The sequence below is a fragment of the Erithacus rubecula genome (genome assembly GCF_903797595.1).
Source record: "Erithacus rubecula genome assembly, chromosome: 3".
NCBI classification, from domain to species: Eukaryota; Metazoa; Chordata; class Aves; order Passeriformes; family Muscicapidae; genus Erithacus; species Erithacus rubecula.
In genome coordinates this window covers 107,105,919-107,133,619 of record NC_136689.1, presented here as the reverse complement: position 1 = coordinate 107,133,619, position 27,701 = coordinate 107,105,919, and the positions used below count along the sequence as shown (strand labels likewise).

Sequence of the window (27,701 nt, the reverse complement as noted above, 5' to 3'; positions counted from 1 at the left end):
CCATGGTGTCTGCTTCAAGCTGCCTCCAGACATGGCTGGAAACTGATCTCAATACTCAATTATCTGAGGGGAGCCCATGGTGCATCCATGTGAAATCTGAACAGAAGAACCTGCTGTGCACAGGCTTTTTCTGCAGCAGGCTGCTTCATTCTTAACCACTTGATTCCCCACAAATCTTTCTTGATTAATTAATCTTCCATGCACCTTTAACTATTTGTCTATAATGTCTAAATTCAAAGTGATCTTTTTAGGTAAATTTTTTCAGAAGTCTAAGATTTGCAACCTTCAACTATTTATTGAAAGAAAAAAAAAAAAACCTGATAAAAAATTAAGTGGAAAAATTGCACATTACATTAAAGCTAACTCGTATTGAAACAGCTTGTAAAAAATCAGTCTTTTAGGCAATGTCACATTTATTATCAGAAGAATAAAGTAGCCTTGTATTTTAAATTACTTTGCTTTCTAGATGTTTATTTTAAGCATTGTGTTAATGGAAAATATTTCAATACATGAGCAATTAATACTATAGCAATATGCTAGTGAATTTGAATATTAGAGTAAGATTAATATCAGATTTTTGTGAATTCATAAAGAGTTTAAAAGCATATCCATGTTTTTTTAAAAGATGACAAAATATTTGATTTCTTATTTTTTTTTCATCATGTAGAATATCACACAGCATACTAAATGTGCCTGTGTGTAAAACAGAAGTGGTAACTCAATGGTAAGAAAAAATGTATGTACACATACACAATCTAAAAAATATCACGTATTTTAGAGAACAGGTAAGAGGCTAGAAGATAGAAGACTTTCAGGGGTTATACAGCCTTATTTTTATATAGAATTTTCCCAATGCCACATCAAAGAATTATTCTGATTTTACACAGGAACAAATGTGACTGTGTTGCTGTTATTTGCAAAACTATGGCAAGATAGGGAACCCATGCTCAGAATCCAGCTGTCCTGCTGTCAGCTATATCCAAGAGCCTACAAATTAACACCTTGTATTTCCACATTTTTCTCAGCATAATATTTCTCATCCTCACAGAGAAGGTCTTGGAAAGCCAAAAATATTCCTGGTCAGATGCTGCTAAGAGTTGGAATCCAGGATTGTACCCATCTACATTACCTTGCTGTTGTTCTCACTTGTGGTATTGTGGTGGATGCCAGGCACCCACCAAAGCTGTTCTATCCCTCTAAAACTGGACAGAGAAGAGAAGAGAAAATGTAATGAAAGGCTCATGAGTTGTTAGAAGGACAGGGAGAGATCACTCATTGCTATCATGGGCAAAACAGATTCAGCTTAGGGATAACTGAATTTCTTATGAATCAAAATCAAAGCAGGATAATGAGAAGTAAGAGAAATCTTAAAAACACCTTTGTCCCACCTCTCCCTTCTTCCTGGGTTCTACCTCCACTCCCCCACTGGCACAGGGAGGCAGGGAATGGGGGTTATGGTCAGTTCATTATAGGTTGTTTCTTCTGCTGCTCAGGAAGAGGAGTCTTCCCTCTGCTCCAGAGTGGGGCTCCTCCCAAGGGAGGCAGTTCCCTGTGAGCTCCAATGTGAGTCCATCCCATGGGCTGCAGTTCTTCATGAACTGCTGCACTGGGTGCAGTCATTCAGGCACAGCCTGCTCCAGCGTGGGTCCCCCACAGGATCTCCAGTGCTGCCAGGACCCTGCTCCAGCATGGGCTCCTCTCTCCATGGATCTGCAGATCCCTGCCAGGACCCTGCTCCAGCATGGGCTCCTCTCTCCATGGATCTGCAGATCCCTGCCAGGACCCTGCTCCAGCATGGGCTCCTCTCTCCATGGATCTGCAGATCCCTGCCAGGACCCTGCTCCAGCATGGGCCTCCTGCAGGTTCACAGCTTCCTCTCAGGCACCCACCTGCCCTGGTGTGGGGGCTTGCAGGTGATCTCTGCATGTCCCTGGACATCCATGGGCTGCAGGGACCCAGCTGCCTCACCATGGGCTGCACCTTGGGCTGCAGGGGAATCTCAGCTCTGGTGCCTGGAGCACCTCCTGTCCCTTCTTCTGCACTGATCCTGGTGTGTACAGGGCTGATCCCCTCCCATATCCCTTCTTCTCTGGCAGCAATTAGAACTGCACAATAAGGGATTTTTTTTCCCTTTTAAAATATGTTATCCCAGAGGCATTGTCACCATTTCTGGTGAGCACAGCCTTGGCCAGTGGTGATTCCCTGCTGGAGCTGGCTAACATTGGCTCTGCTGTACATGGGAAAGGCTTCAAGAAGCCTCCCTTGTAGCACCCCTGCTACCAAAAACTGGCCACAAAAATCAAAAGGCTGCAATTATTTTACTTGCTAAATGCTATATTTATATCTGAAAAGTACTAAAGCTGGTTGATGGTAGAGAGATAAGTGGAAAACTTAGCCATCTTTTCTTAAGGAGAATTATTCAGTTGCACTTAGGAACACTGCTTTGCTTTTTTTCTTTACCAGCAGTGCCTTTAAAAGCATTTTATTCAGCTGATTAACAGACTTAGGCTTTGCTAATAATTTTGACAATCTTCAGTTTTTTGCTATTATAACTTAGATCAAAGGGGACAGCCATTTTCTCATCCTTCCAGCTTTCTAAAGGAGGTCTGCTTTCTAAAGCAGGAGACTGCTTCAGTGTAGTCAAAGTGATGAGTCCTTAAAAAACAATATACCAAAAATTTTGAAGCCAAGGAGTGATTTTTTTTCATATGCTGCATCTGTTAAGAGGCAGTCTCGATCTGGGAGACTTGCATCACCAGATCCCAGGGCAGGGCATTCCCTGTGAGAGCCCATTGCATCCACCCTGCTGTTCCTAGACATGCACTGACATCTGACAGTGGTGCTCATGGCTGCCCTGCCAAAAGTACTGTCTGTAATAATGGTTAATACTGAAATTCCTCTTTCATCACTTGCCAAAAAGTCTGTTCAGGATTCAACGTGTGAGGGTAAATGCAGGCTCTGTCAAAGCCAGTTGGAGTCTTACCATCAACTTTGATGGGGTCAGGATTCCATTCCATCATGTCTTATGGGTAATGTAATACAACTTCTTCAGGAAGCCAAATGTTAGCTCTGATGCAGTGCATTGCAAACCCATTATACATGTCCTTCACTTAGACCAAAATTGGACTCACAGTCTGCAGTGGCCCAAGCCAAGCACTCACCTGCTCTTCCCTGCTGCAAATCTGTTGTGCTGCTCATTCTTGCAGAGGCAATTCAAACATCCTGTTCCACAATGCAAAATCCAAGCAAAACCTCTTAAATATCTACATATTGACAGGGCAAGAATCTTGATTTCAGATACAGAGAAGTAAGTGAAATCAAATGTAGTATTTATCTACATGTTATGGAAATTTAAATGACATCAGCATTCTGCTCCTAATCTCTGATCTTAAAAAGCCTGTTAATTAACAAAGAGATTTTCGGTGTATCTTTGAGTTAGAATATAATAGAAGACTAGAAATACGCTTGTTGAAGTTCAGATGGGGAAAACACATACATAGAAAAAAATAGTATTAAAAAACGTAAATAAATAGTAAAGTCTGTAATACAAGTAAAGCTGGAAACCATTTTTCATCACAGAGTAAGAAACTGCATTGCATGGAAAATATAAAGGTTACTGAGTGTACCCTGGGAATAAACAGATGAATATGCAGTTTTGTAAATGGCATTGTAATTAACGTTGTCAATTTAATTTAGAGCTGGTGTACCATGAAACATGCAGCCCCTTATGGGTCCTATGGCAAAACTAATTGAATGTTTTTATTACTCTTTCAGGTAAGCTTAGGGTTCTTCCCCCCCCCCCCTCCCCCCCAGTTATTCTGATATCAGTTCAAAGGGCAGAGCTGCAAAAATAACCACGTTGCTAATTCTGAAGTCTGTAACCTAAAACAGGGAAGTGCATATGCAGTGGGGAGACCTGGAATTAAAAGTGGATTTAGGTATTTTGAAAAGGTAAATCAGTAATACTTACCACATACTGACAGATGCACACACTACCAGGGAAATTGCTTTCTTGCCATATTTTATACATTTCAAATAATTCTCTTGGTGACCCTGCAAGTTGCTTCACTGCTTAGAAGTAATTGTTTAGCCATGGTAAAGTAGGGTCTGGAGGTAGCTAACAGATTCTTATTTTTTTTTACTTTTGCATTTGTATTAAGATGATAAGTGAAATTCTCTACCTTTAGACATAAAGGATTGAAAATAAGATTTGTTTTGGTTTTTTTTCTGTAGGTGTTAATAGCAGCATATCTGCTCACTGGTACTGTTGGTGTGGAGATCTGGCAGAAGCCTTTGCTGTTTGGTTATTACATTACAGATGTGTTAGTTATCCTGCTTATAGGTAAGTGTCCAGATCTATGCAAAAGTGTGCTGCTTTTTAATTATTTTGATTTGATATTTTTTATATTTCTCTCCTTTTTTTCTGGGTTTTACTTTTGTAAGTGTTGGCTAGTCCAAAAATACATGAATAGAGATGACTAAAAGGGTTAATACCAGAAAAATTTTTAAAAGTAGCTAATTTTGGAAAATTGTTTCCTCACTAAATTACTATATGCTACACACAAATAATATAGAAAATATTCCTTATCTTCATGTGCAATTCAGTGCAGTGTGCTTGCTGGCTGGGCTCCTAAAGTCTCAGGAGCTCCTCATGTCACTCAGGTAAAATGTCACTTACATTTATGTATATTCTAAGTTTAATGTTTTGGCCTGGAGCATACTATGTTCCAAAACATTATGAACAGAGGGAATGAGAGAGGGAATTATTTAAATAACCTTAAATGCACAACTATAAATATGAATAAATCCAGGTAGTTTCTAAGCTCTTCTTTAGAATTCCTTTGCAAACAGAAGAGATTTATTTTTCATACACAGCAATAGCCTACTTGGTCATTATTTGATACTGTCAGTGTAGTTTGAAATGAGCATTGAATGTTTTTTGACTCCTATATCAGGACTGAGAACAAGAGCAGTTACATTTTAATGAGTTAAAAATATAGAAGCCTTAGCTGAAAATCTGTGTATGCAAAATGGCTTTGATGTGTTGCTTGGAAGGTGAAGAAATTAGCATATGCATTTTGGAGATTTTTGTATGAGCATACAAGTGGTGAGAAGAGGGCCCCAAAATACTGTTTGACACAAACACTCTAGGCTTGCATCCCAAGAAGTGTCTTCTGCCCTTGAGCCAAAGGGAGGGCTTGGTTATAGGTGCTTACCCCAGCCAGCTGAGCCATTTGAGCACTTTGCACTGGTGTGTGCTCTTACCACCCTCTCCCCATGGCAAGGCTCTCAGCAGGTACCACCTGCCCCAGCACTGTTCCCCAGGACTCCCAGATTAGAAAGGACCCTGTGCTCAGGCTGTGCTTCCTCATGAGCAGGGTGTGCAAGGACAGGGTTTTGTGCTTTACCCTGAGTATAAAACCAACAGTGGGTGACCAAGATTATACAGTCTTTTTCTAGTCAGACTGATTTAGGCACTCTGAGGAAAAGAAAAGAAGGGTGAAAAGACAGTGGTTGCTTTTTCAATAGTCAGTGGGTTATTCACCTTTGGCAGAGGTGTAGCTGTAGACAGGGAGTGATTTGTGCTCTTGAAGCAGCACTGCAAGCCCAGGGGAGATGGATGGTCACCACTCTGGTGAGTTTGGTGCTTTTACTGTTCTGTACTCAGCAGGAGTTCAGCTGACTCACCCAGAATGGGCAGGCTAGGGCAGTGTTAGGTGCTGGCAGGGGCCAGCCCACTGAACATGCTTGTTCTGTGCCACACACATCAGTGCCTGATTCTTGTCTCCTGTCACTAAGACACATGACAGTCCAGTCAGGGAGTACTCTGATGGCTTCCCTTGCACTTGGTAAGCCATGGATGAAGGTTTAATTCAAACTGTTCCCCATAGTAGGAATATTTGTGGAAGGGAAGCATTTCAGCATTATCAGATCTGCAGGGGTGAGCATCCTTTTTCATACTCTGCCAGAACCAGCTGCAAAGCAATGTTTAATGGACTGTTCCATTAACACTAGAAAGAAGTACTGCTTCTCTCTTCTGTGGTATGCTTGTATGAATGGATTGGTAAGCACAGAATAGTATGTTTTCCATCATTGTCCCAAGCAGAGTAGGTTTAAGTAGGAGCCAATAGGTTTCTCCAAAAACCTTGCTTCTAGTACACTATCCACAATGACAAGTTTTGCAAATCAGTTGAAGTTAAATATGGGTTTAAAGCATGCAAAATAATAGTCTTGGTCGACTCTATATTACAGAATCATCATAGTGCTTAGCAAATCTCTTAGAAACTGACACTAAGTTTAAATATAAAAAAAGTAGAATACTTCCACTAAGGGTCATGCTGGTCCAGAAAGCACTACCATGTCACATTTGAATCTCAGCTCAGCAGTAAGGTGGTTATCACTGGGTAGCCCATGTACAGTGACTAGGGATATGTCAAGTTTTTAGAAGCTTTTGGTAAATTGCAGGGCCCCACTATGGCTGCAGAAAAAAAGTACTTAACCTACACCTAGGGCCAAGCAGTCAGGAAGATTCAGTTTTCTCTCCCTTAGAGAGACTGCAACAAGTGTGTCTTGCTCAGCCAGAACCATTTGTATCAGAGAGGCCACTCTGGCTTGCTCAGTTAAATGCCTTTGTGGCTAGTTAAACACAAAGTGGGCCTCTGATGCTTTTTACAAGCGAGTTTCCCAGGATCCTGAGAGGAGCCATTAAACATAAATGCCTGTGCTTAACCAACTGATGGCATTTAGTAGTCACTAGTGGTCCTTCTAACAAGGAACCTGTAGCTGCTCCATCAATACTTGGCATTTGTTTGGTGCTTTTACTGTTCTGTACACAACAGGAGTTCAGCTGCTGATCCGTCGCTCCTCCGACAGCATCTGGGCTGTAGCTCGTGCCTTCTGTGGTGGGAAGGAGTCCAAACGAGATGCACAGGAGTGTTTTTCAGATGTCTTTCCTGGAGTTTTCTGTGAAAAAAAAAATAACCCATGTATAACCTAAGGATGAACTCTGTGAGAGCACCTCCTCAGAGGAAGCTGTGGTATCACCAGGTGACACTCACTCGTTGAAAATAATGGAGCTTTTATCAGGTGCCAGAACACACAAAGATATACATAGAAGTGCAGCAATGCTGGTGTTTAGATTAGATGTTTTAGGATAGAGAGCTTTATGTATATTCCTGGGAACTGTCTGGCACACTGTGAACACCTGTAGGAAAGCCAAGTCTTAAGCTGCTGAGCAGTGACCTCAGAGGACTACCCTGTGAAATAGAGAAACTTCAGCATAGTATTTTATGGGAATTTGTCAGCTACCCAGCTAATGTAATCCTGTAATTTTCACTGGCAGTGAATGCAATTCCATCCTTCAGCTCCAACACACACACTTAGCTGGACCATGGATCAATGAGGAAGGTCCTTACCTTGTTTCCAGAGCTTGTTGACCTGGCTGCTGGGCAGAGATGCCTTTTCTCTCCCAGCATGGGAGCAGACAGACCCTTTTAGAGTTATGTGCCTGTCTGCTCATCTGGAACTAATTACTTCTGCACTCATCAGGGCTCCTGTGGATGACACTCCAAAAGCTCTCTTGGGACTTAAACACAATTGTCCCATAGCAGTATCTGGCTAACTAGGGTCCCTTCAAAGGGCAGCACTGGGGTGAGAGCTACCATTTATTTTCACCCCTCCAGGGCATCCCAAATGCCTGAGGTTCCCTGTCACTGTGCTATCAGGTTGAGAGCAATATAAATTATTTACAATAAGCTTTTTAAAGCAGTCAGTTCTGCACATAAATTCTAGTACCACAAATGATGCTGTAGACTTTGTAAGATTTTCACTGACAGGTAGGCATCTGTAGTCCAGGGAGCAGCATTACTAATTGATGATGGTTTCTGTCTCACATTGCTATTAAATGAGCATGCTCTGCATGAAGCATTTCCCATGTTTGGGACCTTCATACCTGCTTGTATGAAGATTTTATATTATCTAATAAGGTTTGAGTTCAGGCTACAGTCCTTTCCTCACTGGAAACATGCATCTTACTGGAAATATCTTTTGGTATATTCTTTTGTTCAAAATTGACTGAGGGCTTGGAACTTATGATGGGATGTACACAAACAAGCAGAGCTAGCACATCAGCTTCATTCCTTAGAAAGGCAAGTTGGAAATATGATGCCTGGATGCGCAGTTTCCTGCTCTTTCTCAGTATTAATTGCAACCACAAGAATAGACTTCGTGGGAAAAGGATCACTTAAGCATGGAGTGGATATGTTATACTTCATCAGTGTGTGGCACACGGGCAGACTATTCTGTAACCCAGACATGGTGTCATGTTTGAGTCCACCATGTGTGGTCAACAGTGCCCAGATCTGGCTACTGAAGCCTGTGGCAAAGCTGAAACAAGTTTTCAAAGTGCATGTTTGAACATGAAATGTGAATTGAGTATTAACATCTGTCAGAGATCTGAAACTTGAACTTTGTTTTAGAGATGGGGCCAAAACATTCAGAATTTTTTCCTATGAGGTGCATGGCTTTGGGCTCTATGCTGACTTCTACAAAGTGTTTTCCTTGAGGGTTACTCTTCCCTGAGCTAGAAAACGTAAATGAACAGATAATAGCAGCAGAAAACTAATGATGAGGCTAAGCTGTAACATTTAAAACATGCCAATTATTTGAATTCCATCATAGTGTGAAAGCACAGTTACCCCTCTAAAACAGTGTCTTGTACTTACACTGTGCTACATCCTGTGTATCAAAGGACACACAGGTCCTTGCCATGGGTGTTCATACAGCAGCCTGCCTCTTTTTCAGTGTCAGAAACTCTTTAGGAGGCCACAGTCAAATTGTGGATAGTTTCTGACCCCTATGGAATGACAAGTCATTCTGTAGTGATTTCCTATAGTTCCCAGTGCTGATGTTTGTTTGTTTGATGAAGTGGCTGATGGTTCTGCCTAGTGATGACTTGCTGATTAAACATCAAGTGCTATGTTTCCAAAATGTTATTGCTCCGACAGGCTTTGACCAGTCCTGTTTGAGAAGTGTGGTTAACATGAGTTGGCTTCTACATGTCTGTCACCAATTTAACATTTATTAAGGCATTGTTGTGACAGATTGTACAAGGCCCTGTTAAAGTAAAGGGTGTGAAATACTCACCTGTCACTTGAGATCTATTTTTAAGAAGCCACTGAGTTCATGTTTGGAGTAACTCATCTGAACCAGTCAGAACAATAACCCAGGAAAGCAGAGTGTTCAAGGCTGGAGGCAGAGCAGTGTCACGGGATGCTGATTGCAGGTGGGAATGAGCTTGGTGGTGTTAAGATGTGAGGAGTCATTTCAGGGGCTCAGGAGAAGGTCAGACAAGGGAGCTCCCCTGGCAGAATCCTTCTGGAAGCCAGCCTGGGCTTTTAAAATAAAAGCACTTAATTTCTCTGGTGCACAATTCTTGCTGTGCCCAGAAACAGAATGATGTGTGAACAGGACTACAGCAAAAAAACAGCTACATCCATAAACTAATTCTTCACTCTGTACTAAGTCCCTCTGAATGCTAAAGGTTATCTTACAGTTCAGTTCAAGATAAATACCATGTGTATTTCCTTAGACACTGAAAATAAGGTATAAAATCAACAGTCATGATAAATACATCTCTTTTTAACAAACATGGTAAATGCATCTCTCTACAATCTATATATTCAAGAAACATCTTAGATGCTAAACATCCAAAACCTACATCAACTCTGTGCACAATGACAGTGCTTATGTTTACCTCATTTCTCTTAATCCCTGTAAAATCATGTCATACTGTGGATTTTGGGTGTATTTTTCATCCTAATGTGTTCAGACTTTACAGGCTCAATTAGGTCTGCAAATTATATATTTGTTTTTTAAGGTCCCCCTCCCAACTACTAAGTGGTTTTAAGTTTGCCATTTTACATACTAATGAAATAGAATGGTTTTTTAGTGGACAGCTCAAAATGCAATTATGTGTTTGCACAACCAATTAAAAGAGTTATCGGTTTAAGATATACCTGAGAAGGTCACACTGTTCCATAAAAAGCTTCTGTTCCAGTAACAAGTGCTTCTAAATGTTCAGCTTTTGATGAAGCTTGCTTCCAGGCACTGATCAGTGTGCTAAACATTCAGTGTGTTAAAATATTTTCATGTGTCTAGCTGCTCTAAATGCGCAAGGAATTTGGAAAAAACACCATGGAAAAGATATTTAAATATTTTTCAAGCTAATATTGAGGCCTGGATGTTTTGAATCTAATTTTTCTTGTGTGGTGGCTAAGGAAGGTAAATGATAGCATCCCATTTCTTTACAGCAAATATTGATTATGATGAATTATTAATCTAGAGGTGGAAAAGCCAAGCAATTCCTGAAGAAGGCCATGCAAAGGTGTGAGCAGTTGAAAAATGAGAGAGGAGGGTGATAGTATTTGATTTGTAGGCTGAAATGCAAGTAGAACTGCATTCTGTTAGAGTGTTGGTCAACTTGTGTCATATGCCCAGAAGGTCTGCACAGACCTCTTCCCTGCCTCCCACAGGGGATCAATGCTCTGGGGAGTATTTTTTTGTGGGGGGAGCACAGCAGGGATGGAACTTTCCTGAACAAATTCACACAATTTCCAGTGCAGTGTTTGCCTAAAATTACATCCCTGTATCACACTGTCTCATTTCTGTATGTTTTAATTTTTAGCTATCAGGAAAGCAAGTTCTTAACAAATAAAATTTCAGTGCTTTACTTAGGACATTTTAAGGAGGATTCATTAGTCAGGAGCTTACTAACAAAGGGGATTTACAATAACAAAGGTATAGAGAAGATAAATAGTGAAGGCTGTCCTTCCTTTGAAGCACTATAACTTGTTTAGTGGTTTAGGTGCCTTGGAGTCACTTCTTTATTTAGCAGTGTTTACAGTCTGTGAGGTTTTGTGTTTTCAGAAATGTGGCTACCTGCATCAGGCTGTTTGCTTTGTCTGAATGCCAGCATGGGGCTATTGGGTACTGAAACAGCATTTTCTGGAACTGACAGTAGGGTCAGCAGTTTGTTTCTGGCCATACTCCCTCTTTCTCTACAATGACCAAGTCTGTATTTTGCAGAAATGCCTGAATCAAATCAGGTACAATAGCCACAGTAACTGCAGGATGTCATGGAAACAACCTGTCTGCCTGTAGATCTTCAGTAGTCTTTAAATTTATTTACATGAGCGTTTAAAATGCCCTGACATAATTAAAATACATTGTGACAAGGTACCATGGTATCCATCGTGTACTAGCTTTTAAAAATTATTATTAATTTATTCAGCTCTATCACACAACAACTTAGTGGTTTGGAATTGAATTTGAAAACACTAAATGAAATATGAAGTTGTCCTTAAGACTGATGGGAATTACCTTTTGATGTCTTTTACACACATGTATATATACATATATAGATATAAATATGTGCACACATATTTATATGCATGTCTGTGAATGTATCTGTGTGCTTTTATACATATACATATTTGGAACACAAGATAATGCCTTCATTTCTTCACTTCTGATTTATCTTTAATCCTGAATTTCTGAATGCATTGGGATTTGTTTGTTTGCTTGTTTGTTTATGCTCATGTTTGGCATTTTTTAATATGAACAAAATAATTCCTGATAAAGAGCTTTAAAAATGTTTATTTCTCTGAAAAGAGAGTCTACATTGTGCAACACAAAGGACTGACAACAGGATTGTACCTAAATCCGAGGATTTGGGCTTGATACTTTCAGCCTAGCGTGACACAGGAATTCCTTGTGTATCTGTGCCACCCATCTGTGCTTTGGTATTTCTGCCTTTAATATGGGCCTGTGTTCTTACAGTTGGGTCTCAGATTTAAATCAGCTGAAGAACAGGAAAATACTAAAAAATAAACTAAAAAATCCTGGAAGACCAGTATACTACTTCCAAGAACACCTGAGGAGTTCTATTTTCCCATATGTGTTAAAAACATCTAATGCGCTGAAATCGGACTTAAAAAATTATTTTAAGATAAAATATGTACTTTCACACCATAAACAACAACAACAAAAAGCTCCATGATCACCACTTGGGCAGTGCCTGGATAGCTGAGTTCCAGAGAGCCAGCAGTGGCTTTGCTTTCCAGGCTGCACCTTTTGTTCCTCAGAGCAGCAGGGAATGGCAGCAATGCGGATGCAGCAGTTTAGCTCCTGGGCACAAAGGGATCCTTAATGCCAATTAAAAAGCAGGCTTAATGAGTACCAAAAGCAGCCCCCAAGCCAGGCCTCTTTAGCTAAAAAAAGATGGGAAAGCAACATGTTGTAGGAAATGATGGAATTCTGAAAATCCCATAAGAAACGGGGGAACACCCTTTGCTTTCCCTGCTGCATCCTCAGCTCTGCTCTTTCACTGTGCTGAAAGCAAAGCCGTGTAAAAATACAGGGGAGTAACTGGTGGAACTGCCCCCTTTGGAAAGGGGCTTTTTGCTAGCTGGGGGACTGTTTGTGGTCAGTGTGTTATTTCTAACTAAAATGGCACTTCATAAAAATAACAAATTGTTGGCAACCATTGCTCTTTGAATTCTATTTCTAGTTCTAGCCTCTATTTCTGTTCCTCTCGGTTGCTTTTCTCCTAACAAATCAAACTTCAGGATTGCAGCAGGAAATTTAGATTTAACCTCAAGAGTCAATGTTTTGTCTCATGTCTGCTCTAATGTGATACAGATGTTGGAACTGCTGTACGTAACTCAAGATTTTATTGAACCAGCGCTCCCTGCCTAATAGAAAACATAGCAAACTGGAGTGCACATTAAACACAGATCACTCTGAAGCCTGTGAATTTTAGAAATATATTGACTAAATACTTGGGATATTACTTCATTTGCACATCTTTCAGCTGTTCAATAGGGAGTTTCTGCCATTATAAAGAAGCACAACTCTTAATTGTTTTAAAAAGCAAACCCAAAAGGTAAACATGAAAAAAATGCAATACCTGAAATTATTTATAGGCTGGCTTTTCTTTTTTTCCCCCAGTTCTTTGTTTCCTTCTCTTTAGCAGATAACCAGAAAGACTGGAGAGATAGATTATCCATTGCATCCCTTTTTACTTACCTTTTCCAACATTCCTGATCTCCACTATTCTTTCATGTTTAATTTTCCTTCTCTTGAGTTGCCACAGTGGCCAGGGCATGCTAAACACTTGGGTATGTCCTTGATGAGGACTGAAGGGTAAACACTGACATTTTTCAGGACTCTATGTCACATTAGCCCCAATATAAAGTAATGTGAAATCATGTCTTTCCTCTATTCATTCCCCCCTCATATTGCTAATAATTAGATTAAAGTTTTCTACTTTTCTGTACTAGCAGCACAGTGTTTCTTAAACAAGATGTTTGAGGTCAAATCCAGAAAGTTTAATACATCTGAGTGCTTTTCTTGCCCTATAATAAAATAGGAATTATATATTAATTTAGTGCACCACACCCAAGCCTCTAAAATAAAAAAGCTGTGCAGAAATGTGCTACCCAGAGCAACCTCCAAGCAGCAAACTGGCCAGGGAAAAGCCCTCAATACACAGAAAGTGTGGGGAAAGGTACAAACCAAAGAGCTCTGCAGGGAATTTGTGGGTTCAAGCTGAGCTCCAGAAACACCACAGCTGTGTTAAAATAGTGAAAAACTCTCACTTGTTCAAATGATGGACATATCATGAAAATGAATTAATTTCAGCTATTCTATTATCAAAGCAAATCATTATTTGACCCTTAGTATTTTGAACTATAAACTTATTTCCCCATTAATGTGAACAGCCCAGCTTGAAGTTGATTGTCTTTCTATATTTCACTCAAAGGCTTTTGGTGTTAGACTTGGATTTTTCTAGACAAACAGCAGCACGAAAAGTAGGGCTGTTCTGGGTCCAGCAGAGAAACCTGTATAAAAAAATAATTGATTCTATCTATTGGATAGATCAGAATTTTTTAGAAAATTCTAGTCTTGTCACTCGTTACACAGGAAATTCTGTATCAGCAACTATTTCTAGCAGCTCTTTTTTTTGGGAAAAAAAGAGGACAGTTTTATTATTGCCTGAAGTCCCCAAACTCAGTTCAATCCTGTAATAAGTACAGGAACACTGAATCAGTTTTAGAATAGCACACTAGTTCTGTTATCATATGAAAAAGTTCTGAGGTCATCAGTGTTGAATTACATATGAATTATTTTCTCTTCCAGGATTCAGTTTGTTTCTGTCATTTCCACAAACACTATACAACATTCACAGGTAAGTTGATTAACATTAAGTTCTATCACCTCCTATTTAATTCTGTATATTTAATGATTTCCTCATTTACAAATAAATGTAATGCTTGAAGCAGCCTAGCTTCTTTCATCCAGATGATGTCCTGATAATGTGGTAAAAGGTTTTTCTGGTGAGTTTTCACAATCTGACTGTTTTCTTTTTCATGCTTACTACTCTCTCCTTTTCTTTTCACTGGCTGTTCTCCAGGCAGTCTCACAGTGGTTCTGCACAGTCAACTGATAAAGGCTCTGTAGTAAAAAACATTGCATTTTATTTGCAATCAAGTGTGATTTGTAATTTCTGCCTGTGCTGGGTGGAATTCTGTAGCTGACCATCCTACACTCTGTGAAGTATTTAATTGTCTTCCAGGTCCTTCTGTAAAACTCTCCTCTGTATGAAGTCTGCAGATAATTGCTATCAGATGTAAGCTAGGCAGGTGGCAAGCTGTGATTACATTTAAGAACTGGCTTGCTGCACCCAGGAATTTTATACATGGTTAGTTTATACTCCAGTGGCCTATTTTTATTAGTGCTGCCTGCCTTCCACTAGTATTTGCTAGCTCATTTCACTCATCTGTCACTTCAGGTCTCTCAGGTCCTAAGTGTCCTGGAGGAGGGACTGTCACTGCCTGTCTTCAGGAATTGATGGAGACTAATACCAACATTTAAATTTTGGACAGACTATAAGACAATATCCCACCTCTCTTACACAGCAGTTGTTGTGGTGGTGCTCTCTGTAGTTACCAAAAGCATGCACAGCTCTGGGTTTGGGGCAGGAAGTGTGGAGAGTTGGGAGATGTGGGGCAGGAAAGGCTGAGGACCTGCAGAAAGGCTGGGCTGTGGGGCAGGGGGCTGGGAACCAGCTGAGCAAGGAAATCTGGTTTGGGGATGACTGAGAGGAGGAGGGAAGCACCTTGTGCTTGTCAGCCCCTGGCAGTACCAGCCTTTACCCCAACAAACATTGAGGGTTTGGTTTCCTTCCTTTCCTGTCTGGACTCTTGTTCAACGTTTTCCTTTTCAAGTCATCACTTGACACAGTTCCTCTCAAGCCTCTGCTGGGTTTATCATTCCTCTGAAGAGAAGAGCACAAGAATTTTAAACTACCAGTCAGGTTTGCTTGAATGATGCATCCACAAGCTGGATTTGAGTTTTCCAATCATTTCCTCTCTTTCTTCGTCCGATGCCTGTTCTCAGTTGTTATTTTAGGAGTAGATTATTTCTTTTTGGCATGAGAAAGATATTTCTTGGATTTTTGTCTAGCTGTTTCTATAAATATATATGTTCAAAGATTTTAAACAGGACATTTCCCAGTACATTTCAAGCACAGAATTGCTCTTCTCAACTAGCTGTAGGAAGGAATGGCTTAGTGATAGTGAACTATGAGTTACCACTTCCCTAGCTGACAGAAAATGCAATCATTTACTCCCTTTAAAAAACAACTTACAATACCCAAGAAAACACAGTGCATCATTAATTTTCCTACACTCTAATTAGCCAAAAAGCCTCTCCTTTTAGGCTGCACTTGGACTAAAGTATATCTAAATCCTAATGTACAGGATCATCAGGCAGCATCACCTCCAGACTTAACCAACAGCAATACCTGCCAGCCATGTGCTTGACTCTGCTGCTGCTGAAAACGTGGGGTGTGTTGACTGAAACAAGTTTATGTCTCATGTTAGAAGCTTCATCCTCTAAAGTCATGCATTTAGAATTCCCAGCATACCTGAGAGTACTGCAGCTCACTTTGTGTTTGTTTACTGGTCCATTGCCAGACAAGGGTGAGCAAGTGAAGCTGATCAGGAACTATGTGAATAAATCAGCATAATTTAACCCCAGAAATAAATGTTACTTGGGTATACTACAGTTTCTCATAAAATATCTGGTATCTAGTACATTTGCACTGGTTACAAGATGTATTATTGGGCTGAGTTTGGTCTAGAGTTTGAAGTTACTGTGTAGAAATAGAATGGATGAACTTACTTTCTCTACAAAATGATTGTATTTATTTCCAGAGCACATTTAAAGAAAACACTGAAGAATGACTCTCTGTATGAAGGACTGCTACCTCTTGTGTCACCTCTGTTGCTGTTTGTTCTTCTTACAGTCTGGGTGGTTTTATCTCCAAGCAACATATTAGCAAAGCAACCCAGACTGTTTTTATGGATGGTTGGGGTTGCTTTCTCAAATGTTATTGTAAGTATATTTGAGGTGGTGGTATTATTTAGAGAAAGATTTCTATTTTTTTTGGTGAGTGAGCAGAAGGGAGCAGAAAATGTAGTTAAAATCAGCAGTCACACAGCTCTTCTACCTCTGTGTAGTTCTGGCATGGGCAGCCAGACAGTGCTGAGCCCTGCAGGTAACCCAGGACATTCTTCTCTGGGGGAAACCAGGAGAGCAGCCAAGCAGAAAAGTGTTCTTGCATTTAAGCAGAAATACCCTAGAGCATAGTGACTAGTGTCATCTTAGGAAAACAGTCTCCAACACCATCTAAAACCTTGCCATTGAGCAATGCTACATGGAGTTTAAAATGTGAAAGGCTAGAGGTGCCTTGTGCTATGAGACCCATCTTCAAAAATGTGAGGTTTTAAAAGAGAAAGCATAGCCCCTTTAGAAATCTGAATTCAGGAATGGAAAAACAAATTATAATTGTGATGTTTGCTAGATGTATCCTATGAATGTACATTTCTGAGGGTCACAAATCAAACAGTTCCATCTTAAGGACTTAATCTCACAAAAATAAGTTGAGTTTCAGATGTGCAAGTTTTATTGTATGCATGTTTTATTGTATGCATTATTCATTACATAATCTATTCCTTTTTCTTAAGAGAATACTGGAGATTCCAAAATGAGAAATACAATTGCTTCATGCCATTAAGGAAAATTCTTTCAGAGTTTGGCAGATGGCACATTCTGCACATACATCTTAACCAGCAAAGAGTAATTGTGGCAGGATGCTTGCAGAAGGAAAATAGTAAGGCAAACCAGAAGTTTCTTGCAGAAGCCTTGCAGTTTATCAGACACTGAGTACTCTTCAGGCTTCGTTTTTACTTTTCCCAAAACATACATTGCAGTGTTGGAGGCTCGTGTGAATTAAAAATGTATGCATGTTAGCTGAAAATTTTATCATTTTAAAAGCAAGCATTAAAAATGTATAGGTGTTAGCTGGAATTTGTAACATTCTTAAGTGGAAAATCAAGCCTGCATTTTCTTTCACCTCTTCTGGTCCCTTAGATGTTTCCTCCAGCATCAGAGGAAGGCTTGTAATGGCAATACTTCTCTTCTCCATGATAGCCTGACACGCTGTTTCCATTACCTGTTCTGCAAACCACAAACTGCAAACCATGGTTCTCTGCCTGCCATTCCAGTTCCAGTGTCTGGAACTTCTCATGCCTTTCACCATGTATATGGTCACCCAAATGTATAAGTACAATAATGGTTTAAAGCAATGTGAAATCCAGCCTATGGTCAGGTTCAGTTATGTAGCCAGAAAAATTATAACTTATAGATTGCTTCAGCAATTTCTGATACCCTCTGTAGTGATTCCCAAAGGACTCATAAAACCAGCATTATTAAAACAATACTGAGTATATAAGTGAAAATATTAACATTAGGTACAAAGGCTTACTTCTTCCATTATTCAAAGTTAATTATTTTTTCATGGTTTATTTTTGCATTCTTCAGCTTCCACAGCACAAGCAGTATTTCTTTCCTATGGTCAGACTCCTACTGCTGCTGTCATAAGATTTCAGGCACTGCACAGGGAATGAGTTTTTCATTCTTCTGCTGCTTTCAGGATACATAAAATCTATTTTTAACCACAGTTCAATTTTGAGTGAAACTTAAATCAATAAAATATTTCAGATGTGCCTAAATTCCTTTTCTTTTTTGTAACTGGCACAGTATATACGAGACACATTTCTTAAGGATTCTAAACCGGACAAAACACTTTGGTGTGCTTTTAAAATACTCAATTTCAAGTCAATTCATCTCATTATGTTTCCAGAACTCAGTATAATTAAGCTAATTGCCTTCAGTTAAACCATGCGCTATATATTATTTTTGTCTGCCATTCTGAGTGGGATCCCTTTCTCTGGGCCCCCAGCTACATCTCCAGGGAGCCCACTGCCATGACTGAGCCAAGAAATTGGTGTTTTAGTACATAAAGGAGTGCTAGAAAAGAAAAACAGGATGTGAAAATGTCATATATTGTCTTCCCTCCCTTCTGTACAATGAACCAGAAGATAGTTCTGTTAAGGGCCGTGATTCAAATACCAGCACACTCTCCCAGTGATTAAGTGGCACATTTGATTTGGCATCACAACTTTGGGAATCTCTGTGAAAACATAAGGTGGCAAACAGATTCCCCTTTTGTGAAGATGTGCTTGCACTTATGGATTGTAAGGGAAATTGTAACCATGTCCTCTAGATCCCAGTGCGGCAGACAGGCCTGTAGAGCCTCCTCACCAGCCACAAGCCCCATTTTGAGCGGCAGCCTCGTTTCCCCCTCACCCAAAGCATCCCACGGGGCGAACAGAGATCCTTGTCCTTGGGGGCTGGCGCGGCGTTCCTCACCCATCCCTCTCCCCGCAGTGCAGGGTGATCGTGTGCCAGATGAGCGGCACGGTGCCGGAGCTGCTGCACTGGTTCCTGCTGCCGCTGGCGCTGCTGGTGTGCGCGGCCGTCTCGGGGCTGCTGGGCGCCATGGAGGAGGCGGCGCTGGGCGCCCTCAGCGCGCTGCTCACCGCCGCCCACCTGCACTACGGGCTCTGCGTGGTGAGCGCGCCCGCGGCGGCGCTGGGGGCGGGGGCGGGGGGATCGGGCTTTATGTTTTGGGGGTTTTTTGTTTCTTGCATGCGCAGCAATTTCACTGACTTGAATTATTCCGATGTAGCCAACTGGTTTCGGCTTTAAACCCATTAGAATCAGAATGTGTTTTACCTAGCAGTCGACCCGTGTGGCATGAATGCTTCCTCCCCTCTTTTTTTTGCCTTTCTTCCTAAGGTCACTTGACTGAAAAAATAGGAAGATAAAATGCCAAGTGACATAAATAGAAATAATAAAATAAGGTCAACTTTGCTTTGAATCTGCAGGCAAAGTAGCTGTCCCATTTTTTTCTTGGCCCTCTGCTAGCATCTCTCAAGCTGGTGACATGAACAGTTTTCCAGTTCATTCAATCTCACCAGCACATTTTTGTCTCCTACATTTCAGTCTTGTCATTGTCATCTGAACTACTGCTTAAATGAGGTTTTACTTTGTTGATGCCCACTTTTCTAAATTGTCAAATGATCCTTTAGCAACTGTTCTAAGGGCTTTAGCTTTCATCTAAAGCACCTTGCATGGCAAAGGTCTCATTTCAGAGGGAGCTGGTCAGCATTCTTCTATTTGAGCCACACCATTGGGATGTAAGGATTTTTCTTTGAAAGCAGCCTCTTGTCAGCAGACATTGGTGGCATAGTAAAGTCTACTTGAGCATCAACGTGGGGCTGTTGGTGGGGGTCAGAATGGAAATAGCTGGTCAAAATTCACAATTGGCTGAGGGGCCCAGGTCCATCACAGTTTATATCACCTGTGAGTCTTGCCTGTAGCCATTTAACTTCTCAGCAGTGTGTTGCAAGAAGAATGTAAGGAAAACAATTCTCTTGTTTGGACATTTAAAGATGCCTGTGTACTCAGGGATCCCCAAGTACATGAGGGCTGTGTTTGGGTCCTCCCCCCTCTTACAGGGAAAGGAGAGGCAGTGAGTTGTGAAGCACACACAAAACAGGTTGCTAATCTCTGCAATTTCTCTTCAGGGTAGGCAGCTGAGTGAGCACTTGAACATTTACATCTTTTCCCTGAAGAAACGCGTCCAGGAGTGAACACCTGCACTACGATCAGACTGTAACACTTGACATGGAGATTTGCAGCTCTTCTGATGTGATAAATGGTTGGAATGAATCTGATTAAAATAACCAAAGAATAGAATAGTACAGATATCTGAACCACTGCGACAATGAGCTATGCAGCCAGATGCTTCATCTCAGAGGAAGATGCCTGTCCAGCAGAGAACTTTACCAAATTCTTCTTTTAGTATTTATTCTTTTTACCAAGCTGTGTTACTGGCCTCTCCTCTTTACCACTTTGTCTTCCTTCTCCTTACCACTGTGTCCAAAGCCCTGGATAAATCCATGCTGAGTTACACAAGATCTTTGGTGGTTTATAACCAGCACTGGTTTTGGCCAGCCTAGTCACCAGTGGGACCCCAGAAATGCAAACCCAACCTGTACGTCCTTCCCGCTCAGACATCTGTGCCTGCTTCATTTGCCATATTTATTTTCTCACATCTCATTTCTTCCACACAACCTCCTGAAAGGCTTATGCACATTCAATCTTTTCCTCACCTCATATGAATGTGTGAAGACAAGAGAATGAGCTCTGGGTCCAAAGCTATGGGTACAGTAAAGTATTTTTGAAATGTACAGTTTTTTCCCCACTCTCAGCATTAAGATGAGTCTCAGCTGTCAGAAATCCGGGCTTAATACAGCAGCAGCTGGCCCTTCTATTTATTTTCTAGGCAGTAACAAGCACTTTGTTTATATTTCAGTAGCAACAAACAATACAGCCTACAAAGATAAACAGCTGAAAATAAATTTGGCCAGCAAACCTTCAAAGATTCACATATTTCTCTTCAAAACTAGTTTCAGTCCAACATCATCTACCAGTGCAAAATGCTAAACAAGTCGTTATTTGCCTGTGTGCTTAAAGCAAATTCTTGTGGTTTTAGTAAATGTCATAGGAAAAAGAAACAAGAAAACATTTTTTTTTAAACATTACATGTTTGCATGCAGATGTAAACTGCTCCCTTCATCTATAATCCACATGGGTTTTCTGTGTGCTTTGGAGGAGGGAGTAAGAATTTGAGTTTCATCTCTTTTCATACAGTGCCCTAGCCAGAGGGCCTTTGTGGCCTTGAAGCACTAATTAAACAATCTGTCCACTTCCCCAAGGTAAGCACAGAGAGATGTGATTGACAGCCTGGCACATTTTTTTTTACTATTTAGCCATCTTACTTGCCAGAAGCCAGGTGGAAGTGCAGTTTTTGAGCTGCTGAATCTGAAGTTCATCCTTTTCAGTTTTTAGACTGTTTCTGTGGGTTTATCAGTAGCCTGATCATTTCCTCCCCCCTGCCCTCCCCTCACCGTTAATTTACCCTTACATCAGCAACTCCTATTAATATTTTCACCTGAGCACTGGCAAGTTGTATGAGCAGCTTCAGCTTAAGCTGATCCTGCCTGTTACAGCAGCTGCCCTACCACAACACCAGCAGGGCTGATTTCCCCAGGCAGCCCTTGCCACAGGGGACAAGCCTGCACATCAGCTTCCCCTCTTCAGAAAGCAGAAATATCAGAATGCTCCTTCAGGTTTGAAAGAATCCATGTTCCGCCTCCCAAACAAGCACACTGAAGCTCCCACCCCCCAAATCAGGTGAGTCACAGTCCAAGCAGCTCCAGGTGTGAGTTAGGCAGGGGGACAGCTCATGCTGTAATGCTGAGGCAGGGAAGGGAGGATGCCCTTCATTCAGCACCGCTGCAGTCCAGCTACAAGAGGCACCTCCCAGCCTTCCTCCCTGCTGCTGTGACAGTCATGCCCTTTCCCTGTGGGATGACTGCCCAAGGACTCTGCTGGAGTAAGTCTGAAGACTCTTTATTTGATGAGGTTTGCCAAAAAAGGCAGTTCTGAATGTATTTGAAGGGGAGTGACGAGTTTGATGTTGCTGCACACACCCAGCAATGTCAATGTTTGATGAAGTTAAAGATTACATCCAATACCTGATATACTCCCACAGAAGTCTCACCTGCTTTATAAAGGCAGGTTGTATTTCACTTTTCCATCACAAGTATTGAAGAAATTCTAGTGAGAAAAGAATTAGGATACAATGAATAAAAATAATTCCAAATTGAACGTGATCCTACTGGAGAAACTCTGCGAACAGGCTTCCTTTTTCCATCTGTTTTGCACTTATTTAGGAAACAGCTGGAAATCAGGGTCACAGAAGCAGTGCAATTTGATGCACTGGAATGGAGTATTTTGAAAGATTCATTAAATAAAATTATAAAACTTGAAGTACCACAACCTGCCTGCACTTGTACCTTTCTAAAGAGAAACTGAGTATCACTTTTAAAGGACATTAACCTCTGGCCAGTTTTTTCACCTTCTATAAGAAAACATGGCAAATATTTTTCCTTTTCCTCTTTAAAGTAATTTGTCACTACAATATGTACAAAGAGAAGTATAAAAAGAAATCATGTATTGCACAGTGTATATATTGAATTATTAGCTATGGTAGATAGCAACTAGTTCAATGAATAGGAAGAGAAATGCTTTTGTTCATAGGGCTATACAGTCACAGACTTATTTTGCAAAATCAGATATGTAGATGACCTAACAGTCTAACAATAAATTTTTTTGGTCACAACATTATGGCCAAAAGTTTTCAACAATCTGAACTGGAAATATATATTTTTTTTAATGCTTTAGAGCATTTGCAGTAACCCAAGGGCATGCTTTCCTCCTGGTCTTATGAAAAGCTGCTAACCAAGAGCTACTCTCCCAGGTTTGAATGCCTGGGTTGGAAACAGGCTCCTCTGGTCCCTGCTCCATCCTTCCCTCCTGTGTCAGAGGCCCAGGGATACCTGGAGCAGTGGGGTGCAGGCTGGTGGCTCACAACAGGGTCACTTCAACACAGAAGAAAAGGGTCCTGACCCAAGGCTCCAACTCCTGTGCTTGAGCAGCAACTACTGCAGCTACAAAAGACCAGAGCTGTGAGAACTACAGTGAATTTTCCCCCTTCTCTCTCAACAAAACCTCATACTTTAATCCAAAATCTAGGCAGCTTTTAGGTACTGCATTGGAGATCCATCCCCGAATACCTGGCCACTGCGAGGAAGCCCACTGGGAGCTTTGGTACCTTTCTGTGTACCTCTCTTTGCCTCCTGGCTGCTGCCAGTTTTGCTTTGGACTGATATCCAAGGGAGTTGGCACTCCAAAATCTGAAAGTATTTACCATAAAGAAAAATGTGCTGTTTACATGCACGTACATGCATGCATTTTCTGTTTTGATTTATATATGGGAATAGAGTTGCTGAGCTCTTGGGGAAACAGATGCTATCCACACACAGGATAAGTGAACTTCTGGGTTTTTAAAGCAGCTGCCTTTTTCTTCCTGCTCCCATATGCAGCCCCTGATGAATCAAAAAATATGTATTTCATCCAGAAAATTATTATTTTAGAATGTTCCGAATAGTTTCTAAAGCTGGACAGATTTTAACATATATTTTTTTATTAAATATGTAAAAAGATAAATGCAAGTCAAGTTATTCACATATTCAGACAAAAATCTACTCTATCATGCGACAGTTTGTGGATAATGTAAAATGACTGATACATCTGAATAAGACTTTTTTTTTTGTATCTATTATGCCATTACTTATCTATTTATAATTAACAATACATATGTTTACATTCCTTTCAGTTTACATTTAATATATAACCAAAGCTTTATGGTGTGCTATTTAGTAAAGGTAATTACAAATGCATATTAAAACCATAACAGAAGAATGGGTTACTCACAGGGGGTGGGGGCGAAGGACAACTCTTTCCCCTTTCAGAACACTGCTCTCCCCTCAGCACAGCCACATTTCTGGTGCCCCCAAAGAATTTCACTGCCCTGGCTCCCTACATCAGTCACTCCCCCCTTGATACAAGCAGTGAGAGGGCTGTGGTCCTCAGATCAGAAACAGGATACAAGGAATTTCCAGGAAACAAAGTTCAGCTTTTTAAAACTTTTTTTCATACGTGCTTCAAAAGAGAGAAAAGAAGAGAGGCACAACAGCCTGGCTATGAACTGTCTGGGGAGCTCAGCAAGCCCAACCATTTGCACCTTCAGAATAATGTTTTCCCTTGAAGTGCTCTCCGTGCACCTGCTCAAGTATTGGCAGAAGGATGAACTCCAGTAAGCAGAGACATGCTGATGAAATTAAGTTTATAGCCTGATCCCAAACTCCTTGCCCCATTCAGAGATCCCAGAAAGGTTAAAGGACATTCTGGAGTCTGGAAAAAAATTAGTAACTGCTCTTCAACAGTATTATGAAGAACTACTGTTTATTACAATGACAATTGTAATAAGTACATATGTTCTAATAAACACAAATACAACAAAAATGACAATTCCCCCATTTGTGGTGATTCCTGGAAATAATTATTTTGGAAAAAACATGATTTTATAACCAGACCTTATTTGTAACCAATTGAAACGGGAGAGGAAAGCGCTGGCCTGCAGGTTGCAGTAGTTTGATTTCATCACTGGGTAGGATGTGAGGTCAACACTCAGTGCAGGGCTGGGAAAACTTCAGCCTTCAGGGTCCAAAAACTCTTCTGCTGTGCAGGGGGAGGATCAAGGAACTGGAAATACCTGTTCTGGTGCTCAACTGCATTTTATATATTGTTGGTGGTGCAGCACAACAGCAGGGTTCTCACGTTTAACTAAGAGCCACTTAGCTGCAGAAGATTGATTAGGAATGGAAAACTGCATGTGCATGTGTGTGTGCCTGGGGGCTGATTCATTGGAAACCTTTCTATGGAAGCATAAGCTGGGGAGCCTATGAATGCCTAAAAATGATTTAGCTGTTAATAGGCTGTGCAGTTTTTCAGTAAATACCAGTTGGGATGGGACTTGCACATACCTGCTAAATCAGCACAACAAACCAGAATCCAGAAAATTAATTGGGAGACCAAGAATACCAGTCATTAAATAACCAGAGAGACTACAGTGCACAGTGGTAAAGAAGAACAAGGAATGCTTTTTATACTTCAAGATACCTCTGTTATATGATACCATAATTTAGAACAGGGCCATGGGACCAGACTGGAAGGGAACACTCCCACTGCAGCCATGTCCAGTGCACACATGGTTCTGCACCACACTGGCCTGAAAGGAGAAAGGTCAACCAAGAGCAGAACCAGCTCTGTGCCCTCAGTCAGATGTTCCCCTTCTGATGTGTGCCCTGTCTCCAGGAGGACTCCTCACTTCCTCTCCGTGCTCTGGAAGCAGCCTTAAATCTGTGAAGTGTCCACCATCCACTTACAGGAGAGTTTGGGGGTTTGATTTGGGGCCAGTGTCGTTGCTCTTTTCCCCCATACTTTGCACTTGTGACAAAATTTCTGTCTACTTGTATGGCTTGGGCAGTGGAAGGGGGAAGGAAAGTGTAAAGAAATGGCTGGCCTACTTTCTTCTTTTCTGAGAGGTGGGAAGCCAAGGATGATGGTAGAGACTGTGTCCTGCAGCAACTCTTGTGTCAAGGAGATTTCTCTCCTCCCCCAGCAATGAGCTCTGTGGAGGTGGAGCTGCAGCTGGAGGCTGGGACTGGATTCCTCAGAAAGGAAGAAAAGGTGGGAAATGTCTATTGACTAGTTAGGAAACTGGGAGAGTTTTCAAAAAGCTTAAGTGGATGTCTGTTCCTCCAGAAACCAGCCAAAAAACATACCATGCAGCTTTCTAACAAGCCTCCTAACACAGGGGTTTAAATCTCCCAGTGAAACAGATGCTCTGCCTTCATTTGTGAAGGCAGGAAAGGAATAAATGTCAGCAACACAAGCGTTTTCCTCCACAATGCAACTTCATCGTTATGGCTTGAGTAGGACATCCACTGTATCCCTTGATTTCAACTGTTTGGCCAAATTGATGCCCCAAGGCAGATGTACTGGAAAATGCAAAAGCACCACAAAGTGAGAGACACAGCTAGTGGTACAGAACTCCTTGCCACACAAAATGCCAATATAAATATGTTAGAACAAGTTACAAGTGTATCATACTTAAGACAAAGAAAAAAAAATAAATATATATATTTTTAAAGAGCAGAACAAATCTCAAGCAGCCAAGTGGTGACGTTGCAGTGATGTACAGTAGGTGATGTAGCCCTACAACCTCTTGGGAAGATACACTGAAAGAAGACGTCTGCAAATGCATCTTGGCAAAGTATTGGTACAGAATGCAGTGGTTGGCTGGCACTCACTATGGTACATAAATGTTAATGGCAGACTGGGAGTGAACTGATTTCAAGTTTGAGGCCGCACATGTTCCATTCTCCAGAAGAAAGTTCTCACACAAAACGAAAATTGTCAGAGATGCTGCGTGAGTCAGTACTCATCCTGCTGCTGGGGCTGTTCATGGACTTGCTCTTCACCTTCATGCTCATCTGTGTGGCTCTCCTGTAGGGAGAAAAAGATCCCAAGACACTCTTCAGCAGAAAGCATTCCTCATGTAATCTTGTCCCATGATGCTCACTGTAGCATAAAACTCAACAATTTTCATGCAAGGATGTACAAAATGAGGAAAGCAGCATCTCATAACATTACATTAAAATAAAAACAATTCTAATTGAGGCATGTGCAGTACTGGTATTTCCCTAGAAAAAATGTCAGCTTTCAACATCACTATCTGTTCTGGTGAGGGAACATTTTGAATAGTTAGACAGTGGTAGGCCAACAGTTAGATGCTGTACCATAGCATCCTGATGTCCTCCTGTCCAAGGTTTTCTGAACCTGTCTGCTGTAGTGTTCTCACAATCTTCTCTCAAGGTCTAGATCACTAAATGGACAAGACAATTTTACTATCACCTGCTTTCAAAATTCAACACAACCTCCTTTTTTTGATCAGGCATATTATTTTCCCAAAATAATACACCCACACTAACTCCCACAGACTTGCAAACACATTTTCTTGGGGAAGCTGGGGGGAAGAGCCCCACATTCACTGACTTATAGAGCTACTGTAAAAAGCACTAATTACTAAGTAATCACTTCCCATTCTTTTTATGCATAGTATTATCCAAAGCTGTCTCTCTGAATTTACATTCCCACTGGAAGATGAGTTCCTGACACAAGGAAAGGCTGTATCCTTGCTGCAGATGACACCAGTTCTGAACAACTTTCAAATTGGAGGCAACAAGCCTAGTATCCTGAGTTGACCTCAATGTTATCTGAGCTCAGAAAAGCCTGGCTGACTTTTAGAGCATCCCTTCTGGACTGCCATTAAGCACAGCTGCATTTACAGCTTTCCTCTCAAGTGCTTTCCATCTTTCGACAGCACGGTTCACTGAAGAGATCCCTCTCATGTAAGCTCTGCCCTGCATTAGTACTGCTCCGCCCTAGGCAGCTCCAAAGGAAAACACTTTTCCAAGACATTGAGCCGCCACTCAAAATCCAGCACCCCCAGTGGGCTACCTCTGCAGAACCTGCCTGGCTCCCTAAACTTTGTTAGAAGCAAGTGGCTCGAACAACTAACTTTAACAAATTGCTACTGCTAAGTTTTCAAATTTGAGGCAAAAATCAAAAGAAAAGGAAGGCCATCATTTTAGTTTCCCCACAATAGTCCAGAGCAACTTATGAAACAGGCAAAT

At 41.1% G+C, this 27,701-nt stretch overlaps 2 protein-coding genes across 7 annotated transcripts in view; one reads left to right on the top strand and one right to left on the bottom strand.

Annotated features, from left to right (window-relative positions):
• Positions 1-20,448, top strand: part of LOC306798969 (ethanolaminephosphotransferase 1-like) — a 51,654-nt gene extending 31,206 nt beyond the window's left edge. The window contains exons 6-10 of one of the 2 annotated variants that reach the window (XM_079299416.1): positions 4,234-4,342; positions 14,200-14,248; positions 16,278-16,458; positions 18,856-19,038; positions 20,058-20,189. In XM_079299416.1, the coding sequence (XP_079155542.1) occupies positions 4,234-4,342; positions 14,200-14,248; positions 16,278-16,458; positions 18,856-19,038; positions 20,058-20,123 (588 nt within the window). In that variant the 3' untranslated portion in view covers positions 20,124-20,189. Of the gene's footprint in view, positions 1-4,233; positions 4,343-14,199; positions 14,249-16,277; positions 16,459-18,855; positions 19,039-20,057 lie in introns of both variants that reach the window. The other variant, XM_079299417.1, reaches the window with a different exon arrangement.
• Positions 20,449-24,388: 3,940 nt separating this feature from the next.
• Positions 24,389-27,701, bottom strand: part of MAPRE2 (microtubule associated protein RP/EB family member 2) — a 97,989-nt gene continuing 94,676 nt past the window's right edge. For 4 of the 5 annotated variants that reach the window (XM_079299424.1, XM_079299422.1, XM_079299423.1 and 1 more), the window contains one exon: positions 24,389-26,511. In XM_079299424.1, the coding sequence (XP_079155550.1) occupies positions 26,440-26,511 (72 nt within the window). In that variant the 3' untranslated portion in view covers positions 24,389-26,439. The remainder of the gene's footprint in view (positions 26,512-27,701) is intronic. The other variant, XR_013773517.1, reaches the window with a different exon arrangement.